Below are 22,385 nucleotides of genomic sequence, written 5' to 3'. Positions count from 1 at the left end.
AGTATCCCGTGCACAGAAGTCAACGTCGGTGGTCGCCAGGCGCCTGTCAGCGTCCTAAACGGCCCCGGGCCATAGTTTTTGCTTGGCCCCCGGACATGGGCCTAGCCGGCAGGCTGGGAGGGGCGTCCTCTCCCCTTCCCTCGCCTCGCCCTCCTCCCCTCCGCTCCCTCCTCCGGGCGGGGTTCCCGGAACAGGCCGCCGGGGCGGGGCGAGGAAGCGGTGGCCGCACGGGTCGCTGAGGCTGCGGCTGCACCTCGACCCCTGTTTCTTCTGTCCGTCTGTTCTTCTGTCCGTCCGCCACCCAGCTATGGCTGCGCGTGTCCCCGCGCCATGGATCCTCCTGCTGCTGCTGCTGCTCCCGCCGCCTCCAGGTGGTGAGCCTTTGGGGGTGGGGGGAGTTTGTCCCGGGCGGGGACAGTGTGTAGGGGAGCGGGGCAGCCACGTCCGTGCGCCCCTGGAGTGAGCCCAGGCAACACCATCCCCACAGTGTCCCGCACCCCATTAACCGCGAGGCAGTCAGCCAACCCTCAGGACTGACCTGACCTCCACCGCAGCACCCCTCCCAGTCTGAACTGACACTGCCCAGACCCTAGGAAGTTGCCACCATTGCTCTGCCCCGGAATGGTGGTGGTGGTGGTGGTGGGGTCTGTGCTCCCTCACGTGTTACAAGGGATTGGGTCCCCAGGGGCTGGGGTAGGAGTCCCCGCCAGTCCTTAGCCTAGGGTGGTGGCAGCAGGGAGGCCTGACCCCTCCATCAGAGGCTTTCCCTTGGGCTCTGTTTACTGGGTGGAAGCCCCTGCCCGGTTGAGGCCGGTCTCCCCGGGGTTGGAGGAAACATCACTGTGTGTGTGTTGACGGTAGACGGATGATTCACAGGCGGAGGAGGCCAGGCTGGGGGCCTTTTAGGGGTAGGAATTGGAACAACCCCTTGCCCAGCCAGAGGAAGCGGATGATCCCTCTGGGGTGAGTGGCTTCCTCCAGGAGAAGGGCTTTATTTCCTGGGGGCTGAGATGAATGTGGGGACCTGGGGTGGGAAAGTGAGAAGATGGAGCCCAGGTCCCTGGTCCAGTGAGATCTGGGAAGCCTCCTCCACTGGGAAGTGTCTGGGGCCCAGAAGAGCATTTGTGTCATGGGCTCTTGGCCCAGACAGTGTCAGCGTTGTGTCTTCAGTCCCAGCTTGGAGGCTCGGCCGTGACTGTAAAGGCTGTAAAGACCCTGCTGGAGGTGGCTCACCCGAGTAACCTAGGAGCATGGGCCACGCTGACCATACCTACTATCCTACCTACTACCAGGGTGAGCCTGGTGGTGGTCAGCTCCTCTGGCCTGCAGCTTTGCCCAGAGCAGGGTTCTGCCTGAACCTGCCAAGAGCAGAGCACCCCTCCCCCGCCCCCATCCCATTCCTAGTTATCTCTTCTCAGGGAGGCCACTCAGTGCCTCTTTCTGTGGGCCTTGCTCTGTACATGGTCTCCAGACACTGCACGCTGCCCTGGGGCCCTGGCCACTCTGGGTCTCTGGGTTCCAGGTGCTATGTCAGCACTGTTTCCGGGTGAAGTAGCCACACTTCATGGTTTATCAGCTACCATAGTCATCTGGGCCTTACTGGATTGGGTGTTCTATGTGGGGGTCTGCCCAGGCACGATCCGGGACTGCCCCCTCCTGCTGGTGGGCACTAGGTCTCTGCTAATATAGCCTCAGGATGCATGGGAACATTTGGCTGTAGCATCTTCCTGGAAGTTTGCAAGGCTTGTGGTCTCTCAAAGCCCTGGTCACTTCCCACACTTGTCAGCCAGGTCCTCTCAGCATGGCCTGGTACAGTGAAGTGTTGTCTATACCCCAGCCTGGGGGAATATCCTTAGATCCCAGTTTTGCCTGGGAGCCTTGTAATGGTTCTGGGACTCCTAGTGGTGCCACTGCCTCGGAGCCCTGGCCACTGAGGGCATAAACATTTTCTAGGCACCCGCTGCAGCCCTAGCCCAGGGCTAATTGTTTCACAGACTCTTATATGGTGGGTGTAACTGTAGCCAATGGGGAATTGGTCTGGAGACAGCCTGTCGTGTGGTCTGTGAGGGCCAGGCCCCTGCAGTCCAGTGTCTAGCAGGGGCCCAGGCCCAGGTGAGGAGAGGGAATAAGGATTGAGAACTAGTTGGTCCAGTGCCTGGGCCCCAGCAGCTAGTTGGGGGTATTACTGTTCAGCTCTGTGATTGCTGGGCTTGGGCAGTTTCTGGAGGAGGGGGCCTGGAGTGAGGCCTTGTAGGATGAGTAGATTTGAAGGTGGGGAATGGGAAGTAGGCATGAAGAATATAGGCAGAATGTGGGTAGAGTTGGAAAGCTGGAGTGACCGTCAAGGCCTTTTGCAGTCCAAACCCTGTTTTCTGGACTCTGGACTTGATCCTGAGGCAGTAGAGACCAGGGATGGTCCGAGAGCAGGAAGTAGCCCAGTCAAACTCCCACTTAGAAAGGTCAATCTTCTATCAGAAGGCAAGTGGCCGGTGGGGGAGGGAAGGGGGCTGGTTAAGTGCTCTGCTGTGGGACAGAGAAGAGGGCAAGGCTGACGGGGGCTTCGGCTAGAGGTGGCCAATGACTAGGATGGTTCACAGATGGCCCAGATGCTTGTGCCTGCTGGCAGTGCTGGGAAAGGGGCTGTGCTAGCCAGGACATGGCTGAGATCTGGCATGAGGCCTGGCCCTGTGGCCACAGATTAACAAGTGTGTTTCTCTGCTCCAGTCCACAGTGAAGTGTGTGTGGCTTCCCGTGGACGCATCCTCTTCCCTGAGTCCTGTCCTGATTTCTGCTGTGGCACCTGTTACAAACAATACTGCTGCTCTGATGTGCTGAAGAAATTTGTGTGGGATGAGGAAAAGTGTTCTGTGCCTGAGGCCAGGTGGGTGCCCGGTGGTCGCAGGGGGGGAGGCCTGAGCCTGCCCCGAGCAGGAGTGTACATGAAAGGGAAATAGCCCTGCCCCTCCGGCCTCTCAGCCCCCTCGAGGTGGTAGAGCACTGGACCAGGGGTGGGGGTGGGGGTGGGGGTGGGGTGCCCCTGTTCTGGGCTGAGCTCCCCAGAGCTTGCTCACTTAGCCCCTTGCCCCTTTCTCTGCGACCCTAGAGGACTGCAGCTCACCCACCTCACTCAGCCTTGGGCTGAGCAGGTTTCTCGGGGCTGGTGGCCTCAGCTGGCCCTGTGGCTCACCCCTGGGTATGTACCTGGATGTGTACCTGTACCAGCAAGGTGCATGCCTTGGTGTGAGTGTACCCCACAGTTCGTGCATGCACCTGGTGGGGGATTGTATGTGATTTGTGTAAGTATCATCCTGTGGGCCCTGGAAGGCACGTCGCACTGCGCCGTGCCTGTGTCCTCTCGGTCTGGCCCCTGGATTTGCATTGCATCTCGGTTTAGGCTGTTTCATGGGCTGGTCCCAAGGTCTCCCTTTGCCACATCTGTGTTTTGTGTTTGGTCGCGGGTATAGAAACGGTTGAGATGGTCAAACTTCTCAGCTCATGGCAGGTTGATTATCATCAGTCTGGGCAAGACCAGCCCCTGTCATCTTACATATTTACTTTAATCTCACATGACCATTCCATTTCCCTCTCACTCCGTAGGCTACCAGTGTGTATGTCCTTTTCATGGTTTGGGTTTTATTTATTTATTTATTTATAAATTAAATTAAATTAAATTTTTAATTTATTTTTTATTTTTAAAAGTTTATTCATTTATTTGTATTTTTATTTTTTTATGTTTTTTTATTTTTATTTTTTTTTTTATTTTTTTTTTTTAAATTTTTTTTTTCAACCTTTTTTATTTATTTTTGGGACAGAGAGAGACAGAGCATGAACGGGGGAGGGGCAGAGAGAGAGAGGGAGACACAGAATCGGAAACAGGCTCCAGGCTCCGAGCCGTCAGCCCAGAGCCTGACGCGGGGCTCGAACTCACGGACCGTGAGATCGTGACCTGGCTGAAGTCGGACGCTCAACCGACTGCGCCACCCAGGCGCCCCTGTTTTTTTAATTAAAATTTTTTTTTTAATGTTTATTTACTCTTGGAGAGAGAGAGAGAGAGAGAGAGAGAGAGAGAGAGAACGTGAGTGGGGGAGGGGCAGAGAGAGAGGGAGACACAGAATCCGAAGCAGGTTCCAGGCTCTGAGCTGTCAGCATAGAGCCCGATGCGGGGCTCGAACTCACAATCTGTGAGATCATGACCTGAGTGAAGTTGGTTGCCCAACCGACTGAGCCACCCAGGCACCCCACGTTTATTTATTTTTATTTTTGAGAGAGACCGAGTGCATGCACATGCACGCTTGTGCAAGTGGGGGAGGGTCAGAGAGAGACAGGGACAGTGGATCGGAAGGGGGCTCTGGCTGACAGCAAAGAGTCCGACATGGGACTCGAACTCACAAACCTTGAGATCATTACCTGAGCTGAAGTTGGACCTTTAACTGACGAGCCACCCAGGTGCCCCTATTTATTTAAAAAAAATTTTTTTTTATGTTTATTTATTTTTGAGAGAAAGAGTGAGAGAGACAGAGTGCAAGCAGGGGAGGGGCAGAGAAAGAGAGGGAGACACAGAATCCAAAGCAGGCTCCCAAGCTCTTAGCTGTCAGCACGGAGCCTGACACAGGGCTCGAACCCACCAACCATGAGATCATGACCTGAACCGAAGTCGGAGCTTAACCTTAACTGACTGATCCACTCAGGGGCTGAGCCCCTGAGCCACTGAGCCCCTCCCACCCATTTGTTTTTAAGTTTATTTATTTATTTTGAGAGAGAGAGAGCGCGTGCGTGCCTGTGTGCATGTGCATGTGTGTGCCAGCGTGGAAGGGGCAGAGAGAGGGAAACAGAGGATCCAAAATAGGCTCTGTGCTGACAGCAGAAAGCCTGATGAGGGCTCAAATTCACAAATTGTGCGATCATGACCTGAGTCAAAGTCACATGCTTTAAATGACTGAGCTACCCAGACGCCCCTATTTTTTTAAATTTTATTTGAGAGAGAGAGAGTACAAGTGGGAGAGAGGGGCAGAGAGCCACTTTGTGCTTTGCAAAATGTACATTGTTTTGTGGGTACAATGAACTCTTTTACCTTTTGCATTCAGCACAGCGTCTGTAAGACCCATCCATGTTGCATTGTGTACATCCGGCCTGTGCCCACCCCTGTGGTGTCGTTCTCTTTGGTCTGAGTCCTAAGCTTGCTATCCTAGATAATTGTGATGGGCATCCTCCTGTACTTCCTATCTCCTTTTATGGAACCATGTGAGAATTTTTTGGAAGTGTGCATGGGAGCAAATTGCCAGGTTAGTGAGATGTATGTAATTACTGACTAAGAAAGTGCTCTTGGGAATGGCAACACCAGGCTGCATACACTGCCAGCCACACCTGAAGATTACTTCCAACCTTTTGGTGTCCTTACATTTATGCATGTGTCTTTTTTAAAGAAATCCATTCCAGTAATTTTTTAAAATACAGGAGCATTTCATTTAAACTTAGTGTAATATTGTACTGGGACTATATTTGCCATCTTATTTTGTGCTTTTTATTGATCTCTCTCCTATTCATTCTGTACTTCTTTCTTTTTAACTTACCATATTGTTTTGGTTTGTTTTTATTCCATTTTTTTCTTCTACTGTTTATTTCTTTTATACTCTGTATTGCTTTTGCTCCTTCTTGCCTCATTGCACAGGCTGGGACCTCCAGTGCAATGTTGAATAGAAGTGATAAGAGCAGATATCTCTTTCTGGGTCTCAATTTAGGGAGAAAACATTCAGTATTAAGTATGATGCTAGCTGTAGCCTTTTCATTGGTGCCTCTTATCAGAATGAGGAAGTTGCTTTCTATTTCTAGTTTGCTTGGACTTTTAGTGATGAAGGGATCTTGAATTTTGTCAAATAGTTTTCCTGCATCTGTACTTTCTCCTAGGTAATTACTCTTTTAAAAAAAAATCTTTTGGGGCGCCTGGGTGGCTCAGTCGGTTGAGCGGCCGACTTCGGCTCAGGTCATGATCTCGCGGTCCATGAGGGCTGTGAGTTCGAGCCCCGCGTCGGGCTCTGTGCTGACAGCTCGGAGCCTGGAGCCTGTTTCGGATTCTGTGTCTCCCTCTCTCTGACCCTCCCCCGTTCATGCTCTGTCTCTCTCTGTCTCAAAAATAAATAAATGTTTAAAAAAAAAATCTTTTAAGTTCATTTATTTATTTTTGAGAGAGAGAGAGAGAGAGGGAGAGAGAGAGAGAGAGAGAGAGAGAGAGAGATTGCACAAGTGGGAGAGGGACAGAGAGAGAGAAGGAGACACAGAATTCAAAGCAGGCTCCAGGCTCTGAGCTGTCAGCATAGAGCCCCACATGGGGCTTGAACCCACAAACTGGGATCATGATCTGAACCAAAGTCGGATGCTTAACCAACTGAGCCATCCAGGTGCCTCAGTCTTTTTCATAGTACTGTAAGTAGTATAGTTTAAAATTCTCATTATGTATTGATACAGAGAAAGGTAATAAATTTTAATAAATTGACCTTGTATCCAGAGACTTTACTAAATTTACTTATTAATTTGAGTGATTTTAATTGAAATTTCTTTAGAATTTTCTACAAAAATAGTCACATCATGTGCAGTTAATGTCTTATTTTTTCCATTCCAATTCTTATACTTTTAATTAATTTTTCTTGTTTTATTACATTGGCTAGGATCTCCAGTACAATGATGATTGAAAGTGGTGATAGGTAGCATTCTTGTTTCTGGTTCCAGAGGGAAAGCTTTCATCATTTCCTGGTTAAAAAATGTTTGCTGTAGTTTTGTATGTGTGTGGTTTTTAATGTTTATTTATTTTTGAGAATAGAGAGTGTTAGTGGGGGAGGGGCAGAGCTGGGGGTGGGGGTGTGGCGGGAAGTTGGGGAACAGAAGATCTGAAGCAGCCTCTCTGCTGACAGCAGCGAGCCTGACGCGAGGCTCAAACTCACAAACTGCGAGATCATGACCTGAGCCAAAGATGGATGCTCAACTGACTGAGACACCCAGGTTCTCCTGCTGTAGTTTTTTTTTTTTTTTTTAAGACACCTTTTATTAGACTAGGCTTCTGCTATTCTTCCCCCCCCCCGCCCCCCGCTATTCTAATAGTGATATTTAAGAACTCTTTTTCACAAACCTTTGGTGCCTTAAAAAATTTTTGTTTCCAACGTTTGTTTGTTTATTTATTTATTTTTAAACGTTTATTTATTTTTGAGACAGAGAGAGACAGAGCATGAACAGGGGAGGGTCAGAGAGAGAGGAAGACACAGAATCTGAAGCAGGCTTCAGGCTCTGAGCTGTCAGCACAGAGCCCGACGCGGGGCTCGAACTCACAGACCACGAGATCATGACCTGAGCTGAAGTCGGACGCTTAACCGACTGAGCCACCCAGGCGCCCCCATTTATTTATTTTTGAGAGACAGAAACAGAGTGTGAGTGGGGGAGGGGCAGAGAGAGAGGGAGACACAGAATCTAAAGCACAGAGCCTGGTGCGGGCTTGAACCCATGGACCTTGAGATCATGACCTGAGCTGAAGTCAGACACCCAACCAATTGGGCCACCCAGGCAAATATTTGGTGCCATTTATTTATTTATTGTTTATTTTTTTAAGTTTTGTTTTTTTTTTTTTTAACATTTATTCATTTTTGAGAGACAGAGACAGAGCACAAACAGGGGAGGGACAGAAAGAGAGGGAGATACAGAATCAGAAGCATTCTCCAGTCTCTGAACTCTCAGCATGATGCGGGGTTTGAACCCAAGAACTGTGAGATCATGACCTGAGCTGAAGTCAGATGCTTAACCGACTGAGCCACCCAGGTGCCCCTCTTTGGTGCCTTTTAAAAGGAACCTATTTCAGGGCGCCTGAGTGGCTCAGTTGGTTGAGCTTCTGACTTGGCTCAAGTCATGATCTCATGGTTCACGAGTTCGAGCCCCACATCGGGCTCTGTGCTGATGGCTCAGAGCCTAGAGCCTGCTTTGCAGGTTCTGTGTCTCCCTCTTTCTCTGCCCCTCCCCTGTTCGTACTCTGTCTCTCTCTCCCTCAAAAATAAATAAAACATAAAAAAAAAAAAAGGAACATATTTCTGGGGTGCCTGGCTGGCTCAGTTGGAGGAGCATGTGACTGTTGATCTTAGGGTCATGAGTTTGAGCCCCACATTGGGGACAGAGATTATTTAAATAAATAAAAATTTCAAAGGAACATATTTCTTTTGGGTAAATATCTTGGAATAAAATTGCTGAGTCATTGGTGCATGTGTTCAGCTTCCAGATACTGGCAGATACTTCCAGTTTTCTAACACTGTACCATTTACACTCTTGCCAGCCATGTATGAGAGTCCCAGTTTTCTATACATCCTCTCTAAACTTGGCATTGTAAGTCATTTTTAAAAATTGAGCTATAATCACATAGAGCAAAATGCACAGGTCTGAATGTTTCAGTTTGATGAGTTTTAATAAATGTATACTTCTCACATATAATATCTCAGTCAAGATCTAGATCATTGCTATTGCCTAGGTTTTAATTTCAGTAATTTTGGTGAATGTGTGGTGATACCTCATTGTGTTGTTTTCTTTTAAGATTTAAGTCTTTTGAGATTTATTGAGACTCATTTTATGACCCAACCTATACTGTACCTTGGTAAATGTTTCATATGAACCTGAAAAATGGTATATTCTGCAGTTGTTGGGTATAGTGCTTTATAAGTGTCAGGTCAAGTTGGTTGATAATAGTGTTTAGTTCTTTTCTGCCTTTTGGTTTTGTCTGCTTGCTTTATTGATTACTGGAGACCACAGATATGTTTGTTGTTTGAGTTCTGTCAATATTTGCTTCATGAGTTCTGATGCTTTGTTATTAGGTGCATACATATTTAGGGTTGGTTTGACTTTCTGATGAATTGTTCATCTTATCATATGTAATGTCCCTCTTTATCTCTTGTATAACCATTGTAAGCCTCAAAGACAGTATTTTAATTGTTTTTGACAGTGAATATTTATTTATTTATTTCAATATGAAATTTATTGTCAAATTGGTTTCCATACAAGACAGTGAATATTTATTTACATTTATCCATATCTTTATCTTCTCGCTGCTTCTTATTGCTTCCTGCATCTTTAAGCCTCAACTGAGATCATGTTCCTTCTGCCTTCATGCAGGTATGCTGGTGTCAAATTTTCTTGGTTTTTGTTTCTCTGAAAATGTCGTTATTTCACCTTCCTCCTCAAAGTATATTTTTCCTGGTTATAGATTTCTAGGTTGGCAGCTACTAACTTCTCTCAGCACTTTAAAGCTTTCATTCCATTCTTTTTTTTTTTTTTATGTTTATTTATTTTTTTAGCAATCTCTACACCCATCATGGGGATCAAACTTATGACCCTGAGGTCAAGAGTCATTGCAGACTGGGGCGCCTGGGCAGCTCAGTCGGTTAAGTGTCTGACTTTGGCTCAAGTCATGATCTCACAGTTTGTGAGTTAGAGCCCCGCATTGGGCTCTGTGCTGACAGCTCAGAGCCTGGAGCCTGCTTTGGATTCTGGGTCCCCCTCACTTTTCTCCCCCTCCCCCACTCACACTCTCCCTCTCCCTTTCAAAAATAAATAAACATTAAAAAAAAAACACTAAGAGTCATTGCATACCCTTCCGACTGAGCCAGCCAGGCACTCCGTTCCATTGTCTTCTGTTGTCTATTATTTCTGTTGAGAAACCAGTTGACAGTTTAATAATTGCTCCTTTGCAAGCAATATGGTTTTTCTGACTACTTAAAAAAAAAATTTTTTTTTAATGTTTATTTTTGAGAGAGAGACAGAGGAGTGGCAGGACTGGGAGACAGAATCCGAAGCAGGCTCCAGGCTCCAAGTTGTCAGCACAGAGCCTGATGTGGGGCTTGAACCCATGAACTGCAAGATCATGACCTGAGCCAAAGTTGGACACTCAACCAACTGAGCCACCTAGGTGCCCCTGTTTATTTTTGAGAGAGAGAGAGAGAGAGAGAGAGACAGAGTACGAGCAGGGGAGGGACAGAGAGAGAGGAGACACAGAATCCGAAGCAGCTCCAGGCTCTGAGCTGTCAGCACATAGCCCAGCGTGGGGCTCAAACTCATGAACCATGAGATCATGACCTGAGCTGAAGTCAGACACTTAACCAACTGAGCCACCCAGGTGCCCCAATGATTGTTTATTTATTTTTTATTTTATTTTTTATATATTTTTTTAAAGAAGCTAAGTATTTATTTTTAAAAAATTTTTCTTAACGTTTATTTTTGAGACAGAGAGAGACAAAGCATGAACGGGGGAGGGTCAGAGAGAGCGGGAGACACAGAATCTGAAACAGGCTCCAGGCTCTGAGCGGTCAGCACAGAGCCTGATGCGGGGCTTGAACTCACAGACTGCGAGATCATGACCTGAGCCGAAGTCAAATGCTTAACCGACTGAGCCACCCAGGCGCCCCATTTATTTTTTATTTTTATTTATTTTTTAATTTTTTTAATGTTTATTTATTTTTGAGAGAGAGAAAGCATGAGCAGATAGAGACAGAGACACAGAATCTGAGGCAGGCTCCAGGCTCCAAGCTGTCAGCACAGAGCCTGATGTGGGGCTCAGAGCCACGAACCAGGAGATCATGGCCTGAGCCAAAGTCAGTCAACCAACTGAGCCGCCCAGGTGCTCCTGTTTGTTTATTTTTGAGATAGAGAGAGAGAGAGACAGACAGAGACAGACAAAGAGAGACAGAGCGTGAGCAGGTGAGGGACAGAGAGAGAAGGAGACACAGAACCTGAAGCAGGCTCCAGGCTCTGAGCTATCAGCACAGAGCTCAATGCAGGGCTCAAACCCACGAACCATGAGATCGTGACCTGAGTCAAAGTCGGACACTTAGCTGAGCCACCCACGTGTCCCTTTCTCTTTGGTCTTGTATTCATGTTGTCTAGTGTCCTAGTGTTTCTGAAAACTTTGTAATGTGTGCCTAACATTACATTTGCAAAACTGACTGTAGAAATTTGGAGCTCAGGACTTCTGAGGAGAAGTCTTGCTTTTGCAGGGACACGGCACTCTCAGACCACCTTGGCCTAACTGCAGAGGCCAAGAGGATTAGGAGCTCAGCTCTCTGCTCACTTTCTCCCTTATTCTTGGGGTGCAGCTTTTTAGGTCTCATCCCCAGTTGGTGGGAATCATCAGAGAATCATCGTCACTTGGTGGGCTCCGAGTGCAATCTCCATTCAGCCCCTCAGCTGTCCCTCTGAAGTTGGCTAGTGCCCTCGGGAGCAACAGGGCCTCAGATGCCGGGTTAGCTTCCCTGGGTCTCTCTTTCCAGCCTCCCACACACCAGCTTGGCATCCTCTGCTCTGTTATTGCTCACCAAAGCCTACATACTGATTCTTTTTTTTAAGTTTTATTTATTTGAGTAATCTCTATACCCGACCTGGGGCTTGAACCCATGACCTGGAGATCAAGAGTTGCATGCTTTTTTGACTGAGCCAGCCAGGAGCCCTTGCTCTCTGACTTTTTAAAAGTATTTTCTCCTCAGCTTCAGTTTTCCTTCAAATTTAGGGTGTAGTTGTTCCTCATGCTTTTGAATTTTGTTCTACATTTAATTTTGGAAAGTTTCAATATATACAAAAACAAGAGAATAATAACTCCACATCCATGACCTGCTTCCATAGTTACCCACACTCTGACCATACACTTTCCACCACTTTTTTTCCTCATTAATTAATTAATTAATTAATTAATTTTTTAACATTTATTCATTTTTTGATAGAGACAGAGTGTGAGTGGGGGAGGGGCAGAGAGAGAGGGAGACACAGAATCTGAAACAGGCTCCAGGCTCTGAACTGTCAGCACAGAGCCCAACGCGGGGCTCAAACTCACAGACTGTGAGATCATGACCTGAGCTGAAGTCGGACGCTCAACCAACTGAGCCATCCAGGTGCCCCTTTTCCTCATTATTTTAAAACAAAATAAAAATTAAACCATCATAAAAATTTCTCCTCAAATGTTAGTTTTTATCTATACAAATGAGTCCTTTGTAAAGAAATATAATCACTGTGTCAATAGTACATTTAGCACAATTAACAGTAATTCATTAATAATTTTCTTAAAAATTTTTTTTTGTTTATTTTGAGAGAGACAGAGCACGAGCAGGGGAGGGGCAGAGAGAGAGAGGGAGAGAGAGAATCACAAGTAAGCTCCATGCTGTCAGTGCAGATCCTGATGCAGGGCTCAAACTCACGAAACTGTGAGATGGTGACCTGAGCCGAAATCGGGAGTTGGACGCTTTACCGAGCCCCTACCATTTCTTTTTTAACTTTGTGACATGGTAATCTTCCTTTGCTGATTTCTAGCTTAGTAGCATTGTGATTCGAAAAGATACTTTGTATGATACCAATCTTTTCAAATCTATTGAGCCTGCCAGGCCTTACCTGTGGTCTGTACTGGAGAATGTTTCCATGTGCACTTGAGAAAAACGTGTGGGGGCGCCTGGGTGGCTCAGTCAGTTAAGCGTCGGGTTATGATCTCATGGTTGATGGGTTTGAGCCCTGTGTCAGGCTCTGTGCTGACAACTCAGAGCCTGGAGCCTGCTTCAGATTCTGTCTCCCTCTCTCTCTGCCCCTCCCCCTCTCTCTCTCTCTCTCTCTCTGTCTCAAAAATAAAATAAACATTAAAAAAAAAAAAAAAAAAAAAAAGAAGAATGTGTGCCATTCTAGCCTGAGATCCTGGTGTGTGTGATAGTCATGCTCAGGAGGCCATTAGGGCTACTCGCTGGCCCCGTACAGGACTGGCTTTCGTGCATGTTGTGTGTGTGCACTAAGGTAGCATTTGTTCCTGGTATGTTGGGTGGGGCTCGGATGTATTAACTGTGAGTTTTCCTCTTTGCAGCGTGTCCACTGATATAGAGCCACTGGAGCAGCTGGGCTCGGCGCTGAGGTTCCGTTCCAGCTTGGACAGCGACCCCATGTCAGGGTAAATAAAACCTGCAGGCATCTTCCTGGCCAAGATGACAAGGGGCTTAGCAGGCTAGAGTGAGGGCTGGGGGGACTGGGATGCCGCAGAGTCATTGTAGTGACTAGCCCCAGAGACTGACCACCAGGTCCCTTGCTCCTTATGTTGGAAAGTTGTGTCCTCAATCATCGTACTTAGGAATGGGAGGACTATGGTTGGCAGTTGAAAGGCCAAGGGTAGGGGTCCATGTTGACCTAGGTGATAGGGAGAGCATGATGGTGACGGTGGTGACAGGGATGGTGTGATCGTGACGGTGACGGGGCAATGTTGGTGACGCGGTGGGGCTTTGGTGGCGATGGTGATACAGTGATGGTGGTGATGGTCTCAGGGCAATGGTGGTGACGGGGCGACAGTGATGGGTGAAGAGGTGACGGGGTGATGGCGGTGGGCGATGGTGGTGCAGGTGCACGGTGGTGAGGTAATGATGGAGCGCGGTGAAGATGCTGGGACAACCGATGACACCCAGTCCCCGTGTCTGGGCTTGTGAGTTATGGTTGCTGTGTCAGGGCCCTTCTGTCAGGGGGCCAGGGAACAACCCAATCTTTGAAAGCTCAGTTCCCTCGGCCAGTTTCCTGCTATGTCTTGTTGCCACCGTGACCAGGTGTTGTGACACACGTTTCATGCAGATGGAGTAAGCGTGCAGCCACTGGTGCGTTTTCCTGGTGGGGAGTGTTCCACATGCCGCCTGCCCCTGCCCTGGTGGATCTAGAAGCCCCTTTTGGGAGAAGATCTGCCCAGGCCTGGTTGCCCCTTAGGAGGAAGAGACTTTGGGCTCAGGGCTTGCACGGGGGTCCAGGTGCTTGCCTGCCCCATCCTGCCCTGGGGACCTGGGTGGATGTGGAATCAGACGGGGCACCTGGGAGTGGGGAGGGGAGAAGTGCAGCCTGTGGTCCCCCCTCAGTGCCCAGGGCCCGGCCTCTGTACTCCCATCTGCTGGCTGATCCTGCCCCCTTGGCTGACTGGGCACTGACGCCTCGATGAGCCCCTCCCTCCACATCCAGGGAATGCCCTTCCACTGTTGAGTCCCAGAACTGTGGGCTTTCAGATGGCCCCACAGGATGTTCTGATGTCTAGCCAGTGTGGGCCGGGGGCAGCCCAGGGGTGGGCCTTGTCCTGAGGACAGCGGGCAGCATGGGGTTCTGGGCAGTGCTCGTCTGAATGGTGTTTTAGGAAGACCACTCTGGCTGCTCTATGGAGGATGAAGGCAGCAGGCAGGGACGGGGTGGCGGGTGGCTAGTGGGAGGCAGCCATGGCTTCCCAGTCCAAGGTGTTGGGAGGCCAGAGGGAGACTGGCTTTGGTGGGGTGCTATGAGGCTGGCGACGGGCATTCAGCAGCTGCGCTAGGGAGGGGTGGGGGAAGCTGGTCTCTGTTGACAGGGCCAGAGGTCTGGCCCTGTGAGAGGATGTGGGACAAGGAGTGGGTTTGGGGTGAAGGGCTCAGGTTGGGTGGCAGGAGTGTGTTGAGGACTGAATCTGAGGGTCAGCAACGTTTGAAGAATGGCCTCAGGAGGAGCTGAGCGGGAGGGTTCAGAAAAGTGGGAGGAAAGAGGAAGACGCCCGGTCCGTGGGGTATTGAGAAATGTGGATGCCATACCACAGAGGCCATGGCACCTGTGGCAGGAGCCGTTCAGTGCAGTGGATTGAAGAGTGAGTTGGAAATGGGTAGGGTGAAGTGAGTGTAGACAGCTTCAGGGAGATATCTGGCTGTGAACCAGTGAGGAGTGAGACAGGAGTTGGAGGAGGAGTCAGGGTGAAGAAGGGCTTCTTCGGTGCTGGTGGAGACTTAGGCTGGGAAAGGGGACAGAGGGGACGCTGCAGAACAAGGTCCCTGAGGGGCATAGGAGGAATGACTGCTAGGGCTTGTGGCAGGCAGTTAGGGAGGTGACTGGGACGAGCCCAGGAGCACCTGTCGCTCCTTGAGGTGTGCACCAGTCACGGAACTGGTGAGCGGGGCCACACGCTGCAGCGTGCACACCACTGTGCCTGGTGGGGGTGCCTGTGCCTCCTGCCCTGCCTGTGCCCTTCATGCCTCCTGCCCCAGATGCGCTGCCCACTGAGAAGTGCTGACAGTAATGCTGTTGACTTGCCCCCACCCTGCTCTGCCCCGTCTCTTCTCTGCTTTCTTACCAGAGCCCCTGTGTCTCACATGACACCTGTCTTAATAAAGGTTTAGGGCTTGGGAAGCAGGTACCGGGCAGGTAAAAGGGCACGGTCACCAACGACACTTCTGTGAATGCCCTCAGGTGGCTGCCTGTCCATTCTCTCAGGTGGGCATCTGTGTGCTGCCCCCTCGGCCAAGGGTGCTGTTTATCCACTGGAGTGTGGGCTCCTTGGTGGGTCTGGCACCTACTGCCCAGGCCATGGCTGGGAGCTCCAGGGAAGCCTCGATAGAAGGAAAACCCCTTGTCTGCCTCTGTGAGTGACTCCTTGGGTTCCCCAAGAATGAGGCACCAGCTCAGAGCACAGGGACCCAGATGAGACTATTTCTGCCTGTCACAACCTGGATGGGTGATATCTTCCCTGAATGTGGCACTGTGCTCCCTATGGTGTGGCCATGTTATCCATGGGCCTGGAGTTGGCCCAAGTCTTCTGCCTGCTCCCCACCTTTGGTAGGTGAGCCCCATCCTGCCCTATTGAATGGTCAGTGGCTGTGTCCCTTTTTGGCTTGTTCCCTCCCCAAAGCTTCCTTGCTCCTCTGTCATGGTTCTTTTGGATCCTGATTTCATTGTCCCTTCCCAGTCCCTTGCTACTCATGGGATGGTCAGGCAGGATTGGCATGTTTTTAAGCACCTGACTGGTAGGATGCATGGCTTTAGACCCCAGGCAGGCTGCTGCTGACCCTCCATCCTGACTCTGCTGTGACAGTTTGTGGGAAAGGCATACAGGTCCTTGAGGTGAGATGAGGCAATGGTGCACCTGTCCTGGCCCTCCCAGCATCCTTTCTGCAGCTCTCACACCCACTGTGTCATGGCCAGTCCCCTGCCTTGCCAGCGTCATGGTGAAAGTGCTGGTGTCCCTGCTCCAGAGATAGCCTTTCCCCAGTCTGAACATTGGGAGTCTTTGGCCTTCTGGGACCCCCCAGTTCAGCCCCACCTGCTCCCTGCCTGGGCTGGCTGTATTTTTTGAACTTGGCCTTTGGTGTCTTTGATCTGGGAGGTAGCCCCAACCTTGGGAATTTCATTCCTTCCTCTCAGAGGCATGGTTCAACTGGAACTGTGGCCATTGGTACCACAGACCCCTGCCACACTGCAACCACCCCTCAAATATTACCCTTCCCCAGAACATCATGCCTTGCTGTCCTACGAGGTGCTGCCCCTGGGTCCCTGAGTGAGTTTTTCATTCATTAGATACTTATTGAACACTTATTGTATGCTAGTCACTGGAGTTACAGTCATGGCCCAAAACAGGTGCAGTCTGTACCTCTGTGAATCCACGGGCTGGAGGCAAGGTACATGTTAATCAAATGCTCACACTGAGTGTTTATAAACTGAGGTAGACAGGAAGTTCTTACCTGATCTTATCTGCATGGTCAGGGGAAGTGTTCCTGATGAAATAATATTTTGAGCTGAGTTCTGAAAGGTGAACAGAAATTAATTACATGGGGGTGAGACAAAGAGAAGAGTGGACCAGGCAGGAGGCACTGCATGTGCAAAGGCCCTGAGGTAAGATACAGCATGGGGCTCTGCAAAGCTGAAAGGAAGGTGATGTGGCCAGAGCACAGAGAACAAGGTAAGGTGGGAGCCCCAGACCACACAAGTTTTATTTTATTTAGACTTTATTAATTAAAGATTAAAATTTGTCTTATTGTAAGTTTTACTATCTGGTGAGACAAATCCTAGATACCCCCCCCTTTTTTGTAAACTATAATATATATACAGATAAGTACAAATAGATACACATAATTTATCTCTTTTTAATTTTTAAAATTTTTTAAGACTTTTTTTTGGTGGGGGGGGCACCTGGCTGGCTGTCATTTCAGCATCCGGCCCTTAATTTCAGCTCAGGTCATGATCCCAGGATTGTGGGATCGAGCCCTGTGTTGGGCTCAGTGCAGAGCGTGGAGCCTCCTTAGGATTCTCTCTCTCTCTCTGTCTCTCTCTCACCCCTTCTGCCCCTCTCCCCTGTCCACGCTCTCTCTCTCTAAAAGAAAATTTAGGGGTGCCTGGATGACCCAGTTAAGCATTCTACTTCAGCTCAGGTCATGGTCTCACCATTTGTGAGTTTGAGCCCCATATCAGGCTCTCTGCTGTCAGCATAGACCCTGCTTCAAATCCTCTGTCACCCCTCCCTCTCTGCCCCTCCCCCACTTATGCTCTCTCTCTCTCTCTCTCTCTCTCAAAAAAAATTTTTTTTTAATGTTCATTTATTTTTGAGAGAGAGAGAGAGAGACAGAGTGCGAGTGGAGGAGTTGCAGAGAAAGAGGGAGACACAGAATCTGAGCTGTCAGCACAAAGCCCGATGTGCGGCTCGAACCCATGAGCCATGAGATCATGGCCTGAGCTGAAGTTGGATGCTTGACTGACTGAGCCACCCAGGTGCCCCCAAATTTTTTTAAAATAAAATTTTAAAAAATATTTTATTTATTTATATCTATTAAAATATCTGAGCTTTTTTTTTTTTAAAGTTTATTTAAGAGAAGAAACGTGTTGGGGCGCCTGGGTGGCGCAGTCGGTTAAGCGTCCGACTTCAGCCAGGTCACGATCTTGCGGTGCGTGAGTTCGAGCCCCGCGTCAGGCTCTGGGCTGATGGCTCAGAGCCTGGAGCCTGTTTCCGATTCTGTGTCTCCCTCTCTCTCTGCCCCTCCCCCGTTCATGCTCTGTCTCTCTCTGTCCCAAAAATAAATAAACGTTGAAAGAGAAGAAACGTGCATGCATGAGCACGTGCAAACAGGGGCGGGGCAGAAAGGAGAGAGAGAATCCCAGGTAGGCTTCGTGCTGTCCGCATGGGGCCCTGGGCCGGGCTAAATCTCACAAACTGTGAGATTATGACCTGAGCCGAAATCAAGAGTCAGATTCTTCACCGACTAAGCCACCCAGGCACGCCAATTTTTTTACTTTTCAGTAATCTCTACACGCAATGTGGAGCTCAAACTCACAACCCAAGATCAAGAGTCATGTGCTATACTGACTGAGCCAGCCAGGTGCCCCAGATACAGTTTAACAAGTAAATTATAAAGCGAATTCCTGTGTGATCCTGAGAGCTATAGGAGCCATAGCAGGCTTTTGAGCAGGAGTGACATGATCAGACCTGGCAGGTTGGCCAGGGGCACTTGAGGAGGCACTTACATCATCCTGGCAAGGTAGGCTACTGGCTTGGAACATGTGCTGGTGGGAGAGGGGGTGCTGAGGGGATTCGTGTGTCATCCAGGAGGCCCTGGGGGTTGCTGGTGGGCCTAGATCACTGAAGGTACCCATCAAGGAAGACAGCTGGAAGGGGGCTGGTGGGCTGAGTTGGGGCCGAGCAGGAGTGTGGCTTGGGCACTCGGGGCATCTCAGATCCCATGGCAGCGTCTCGGCAGGAGGACGGATGGATAGCCTTGGTGAGAGGCCAGGTCGGGGCACGTGAGGCTGGGGACACAACTCTGGGAGGACCACCTGAACACTTGGCTTCCCTGCCTGCTCCTGGCCCCTCTGGTGCAGCTGGGCCTTGCTGTGTCTTTAAGAGCTCTGTGTTGCTCTTCCTGCCACTGACGTCAGGGATAGGGGAGGGCCAAGATCTGCTTTCCTTTTCCTCGAAAGGGGAGGAGATTGAAACTGAGTGGCCCATGATGGAAAGAGGGGAAGTCCAGGGCTCCTGGCTGCCCTGGAGTGAAGGCAGAGGCTAACATGGGGTGAGCTTGGGCGCCATACTGTGTGTGTGTGTGTGTTTCTTTCTCTCCATTCCTTGGGGGCAGCAGAGGGCCTGGGAGGAGCTTGTGAGTCAGGGGAAGGTGAGGGGCCGGCACAGTGGCCAGTGGTTCCTGCTTTGCAAATGCGGTTGTGTATTTTGGAGTCCAGAGCATGAAAGGTCTGTTCTTCACCTGTCCCTGGGCTGTGAGGGGCCCAGCTGAGGTGGTGCTGCCCCTCCGGACTGTGAGGGGCAGCTTCTCCCCCCAGGTCGGGGCAGGGCAGGGCGGGGTGGAGCCACAGCCTTCCCCTGGGTCTTCAGTAGAGGCAGAGGCCCTAACAGCTCGCCGAGCTTCTTCCAAGTTTTATTTTTTAATTAAAAAAAATTGTTTTTGAAGTAGTCTCCATGCCCAGTGTGCAGCTTGAGATCAAGAGTCTCATGCTCTACCAACTGAGCCAGTCAGGTGCCCCTCCTTCCATGTTTTTTAATTTTTAATTTTAGAGAGAGAGAGAGTGCGAGTGGGGTAGAGGGGAGGGGACGGGGTGGGGTGGGGGGGAGAGAGAGAGAATCTGAACCAGGATCCATGCTCAGCATGGAGCCTGACATAAGGCTCGATCTCACAACCCTGGGATCATAACCTGAGCTGAAATCAGGAGTTGGACGCTCAACCGACTGAGCCACCCAGGCACCCTGCTCCTTCCATGTTTTAGGTGCAGTCAGCAAGCATGTACATTTTCTTAGAATAGAGCTTGGTCCCTTGGCACCTGTGGAGGAGAACAAGGGTCTCTGCCCTTGAAAGTCAATTTTAGTGACCTTCCTGCCCAAAACTGGTCTTTCTTAAAGCCCCTCCACTCTGTTGTGGTCCTTGCTGAGGGCCCGGCATCAGGCCCTTCCGGAAGGCAAGATTACCTCCAGCACGCCCATATCGTCTACCTGTTTCATTGTTCACCGGCCTGCAATACTGGCCAGAGTGCAGGAGCCCACCCACTGGTACAGTGCTTGGCATCCAGCAGGCTCACTGTCACTCCGGGAGGCCAGCAGCCCTACTCTGGGGCCAGTGCTGAGTCTGTGTTCTCTGCGTGCCTCTCCTCACGCTTCTGGCCACACTGGCCTCGGCTCTCCTGGAATTTCTCCCCATCTTTGTCCCTTGTGCTTCCACAGTCATTTTACCTTCAACATCTGCCTCCTGCACTGGGCTGTGGGCTTCCGGAGGCCAAGGGCGGGTCTGTCTCACCCACTGCTGAGTTTCTGGTTTGTGGCATGTGCTCGATAACCGTCTGCTGACTAGGCGGAGGTGGCTGAGACGGGTGTATGGTGGGGAGGCGCCAGAAGAACTCCCTGCCGTGCTCCTCGGGCGGGGCAAGAGGGGTAGACCTTGGGTGCTTTATACAGACTCATAAGACAAACCCCATTTTACACGTGAGGAAACGGATTCTGAAAGAGGTTCAAACTACACAACCTAGATGTTGCTCTGTGTCGCCCAGAGTCTCCTCTGGCAAGAGGGGTGCCCCTGGGAATGGTGGGGTGTGGACTGCTATCCTGGGCAGGGGCGAGAGGCCCTGGGTCATGATCGGCTCTTTGGCAGGTTTGGGGCAACCGTAGCCATCGGCCTGACCATCTTTGTGCTCTCTGTCGTCACCGTCATCATCTGTTTCACCTGCTCCTGCTGCTATCTCTACAAGATGTGCCGCCGGCCACGTCGTAAGCACGCCCGCCCCCTCCCCACCCCGCCGTGACCCTTGGTGTATGGGGTGCAGACCCCAGGCGGCAAGGGGAGCCGAGCGGCGCCCTGGCTTGGTTAAGCCCGAGCGAGGGGTGGCAGTGGTCCTGACTGGGATTCTCTTTGCAGCGGTTGTGACCACCACCACGGCCACCACCGTGGTACACACCCCTTACCCTCAGCCTCCAAGTGTGCCGCCCAGCTACCCCGGACCGACGTACCAGGGCTATCACCCCATGCCCCCGCAGCCAGGGATGCCAGCGGCACCCTACCCGACACAGTACCCACCACCTTACCCCGCCCAGCCGTTGGGCCCCCCGGCTTACCATGAGACATTGGCCGGTGAGTACCACTGCCAGCTCTGATCCTTCCTGAACCCCCTAAATCTCCTGCCTCTGCCCCCTCACACTGCAGCCCCCATGCTCATAACCAACCAGTGTCCTCTCTATTTTCAGGAGGTGCGGCCATGCCCTACCCTGCCACCCAGCCTCCTTACAACCCAGCCTACATGGACCCCCCGAAGGCAGCCCCCTGAGCATGTCCCTGCATCTGGGGCTGCCACCATGTGTGTGTATGTGTGTGTGTGCGCACGTGTGAGACTGGGTACACAGGCATGGTCCTTTTCTCCCCGTGCGTGGTGCGTGAGTCCTGTTTGTACACAAGACTTGTGATGCTGACGTGGTGGGAAGCAGTCCTTGCCAGAGTTGCTGGGACCCTACTTTGTTCTCTTCCTCACTTGAAATCGTGCTCTTTTGAAATCTCAAACAAAATTCAAAGACTGGGGTGAGTTCTTTTCCATACCACCCCAGGGAGACCAGGTGGGGCTTGTGTCATGCTAGGATAGTACAGCTTTCCGTGGGCAGCGTGCATATATGTTCCAGTTTCGGTGGAGCGGCTAGCCACTGCTTGAGGCCATGGCCTGTCCCCAGGGCGTGGGGGACTCTTCAGAGAACCAGAGCTATGATGCAGGCCTGTGGGTGAGGTTTGGGACCTGGCTAAGTTGGGTTTTAATCCTTTCAGCAGATGTCCCATAGTCCCCAGATCCTGTGCTGTGCCCAGTGGAGGGTGGGCAGCCTCCTGAGATCAAAACACTTCAGGCAGAGCCCCACCCGTCCCCGACCACTGTCTGACTGGATGGTCCCTGCATTCTTCCTGGCAGCGCCCAGAGGGCTACATCCACCCGCAGTTCTGGCTGCCCTGGCTGGCCATGACCCCCATCACAGGTAGGCAAGGTAGCCTCTGTCCACCGGCACACTCAGGTGTCCTCCCTGCAGTGTTATTTCCTTTTTAGCCAAACATTTTGCCTGTTTTCTGTTTCAAAGTGTGTATGATAGTTGTTGTGAGGCTGAGACCCCTGAGTCCTGGAGGAAAACTGGCCCACAGTCTGACCTCTGATAGTCCCTGCTTCTCCCGTCACCAGCTTCAACAGAACATCCAGCTCCCAAACCCGAGTCCACAGTGTGTCTTGGCACCTGGGACACCTGGGCCAAGGGGCTGTCTGGACCAAAGGTGCGGGGGGCCTCGGTGGCTGCTCTGGCCCAGACACGAATACCTCGGTGTTCCCCGTTCCTCTGTTAATATCTCACCAGATCTGTCTTAGCTTTGTGCCTGTTGACGTGTTTGAGAGCCTAGGGTCTGCACCTTTGTTTATAATAAATGCAAACATTTGGGGCTGCTGCCTCCTTTCTTCAGAGCCTTGGCTACTGGGACAGGGCATTAGGCCATGTACCATTTTCATCCACCTCTTGGATTTCCATGCTTTCTCTGCCTTCCCTGGGCTCAGACGTCTGGCCATCCTGCTAGAGAGGGTGAAGGCAAAGACTGTGGCACCCTCCGTGTCCCCCTCCCCAGGTGCCTGAGTGTGTG

General features: G+C 50.8%; 1 protein-coding gene across 2 annotated transcripts; it reads left to right on the top strand.

The window, feature by feature from the left end:
* Nucleotides 1-242: 242 nt before the first annotated feature.
* On the top strand, nt 243-22,190 carry SHISA5 (shisa family member 5). Of its 2 annotated transcripts, XM_047097709.1 has the most exons (6): nt 243-371; nt 2,725-2,881; nt 12,851-12,934; nt 20,385-20,500; nt 20,649-20,861; nt 20,975-22,190. In XM_047097709.1, exons 1-6 carry the CDS (start codon nt 308-310, stop codon nt 21,052-21,054), a joined length of 714 nt encoding a protein of 237 aa, XP_046953665.1. In that variant the 5' UTR covers nt 243-307; the 3' UTR covers nt 21,055-22,190. The 2 variants fall into 2 exon arrangements, with proteins under 2 accessions (XP_046953665.1, XP_046953666.1); XM_047097710.1 differs by lacking the exons at nt 243-371; nt 2,725-2,881; nt 12,851-12,934 and adding an exon at nt 18,697-18,803.
* The last annotated feature ends 195 nt before the right edge of the window (nt 22,191-22,385 follow it).

The sequence above is a fragment of the Lynx rufus genome, unplaced genomic scaffold (assembly GCF_022079265.1).
Source record: "Lynx rufus isolate CCGP_SWC_20201006 ecotype Redwood Valley unplaced genomic scaffold, mLynRuf1.p SCAF_4, whole genome shotgun sequence".
Taxonomy (NCBI): domain Eukaryota; kingdom Metazoa; phylum Chordata; class Mammalia; order Carnivora; family Felidae; genus Lynx; species Lynx rufus.
This window is presented reverse-complemented; position numbering and strand designations above follow the sequence as displayed.

Excerpts from the sequence above, each read along its gene's own strand:
- SHISA5 (XM_047097709.1), top strand. The coding sequence starts at position 308 with ATGGCTGCGCGTGTCCCCGCGCCATGGATCCTCCTGCTGCTGCTGCTG. Across the intron at positions 2,882-12,850 it reads TGTTCTGTGCCTGAGGCCAG|CGTGTCCACTGATATAGAGC; the intron begins GTGGGTGCCCGG and ends TCCTCTTTGCAG. Across the intron at positions 12,935-20,384 it reads GACAGCGACCCCATGTCAGG|GTTTGGGGCAACCGTAGCCA; the intron begins GTAAATAAAACC and ends GCTCTTTGGCAG.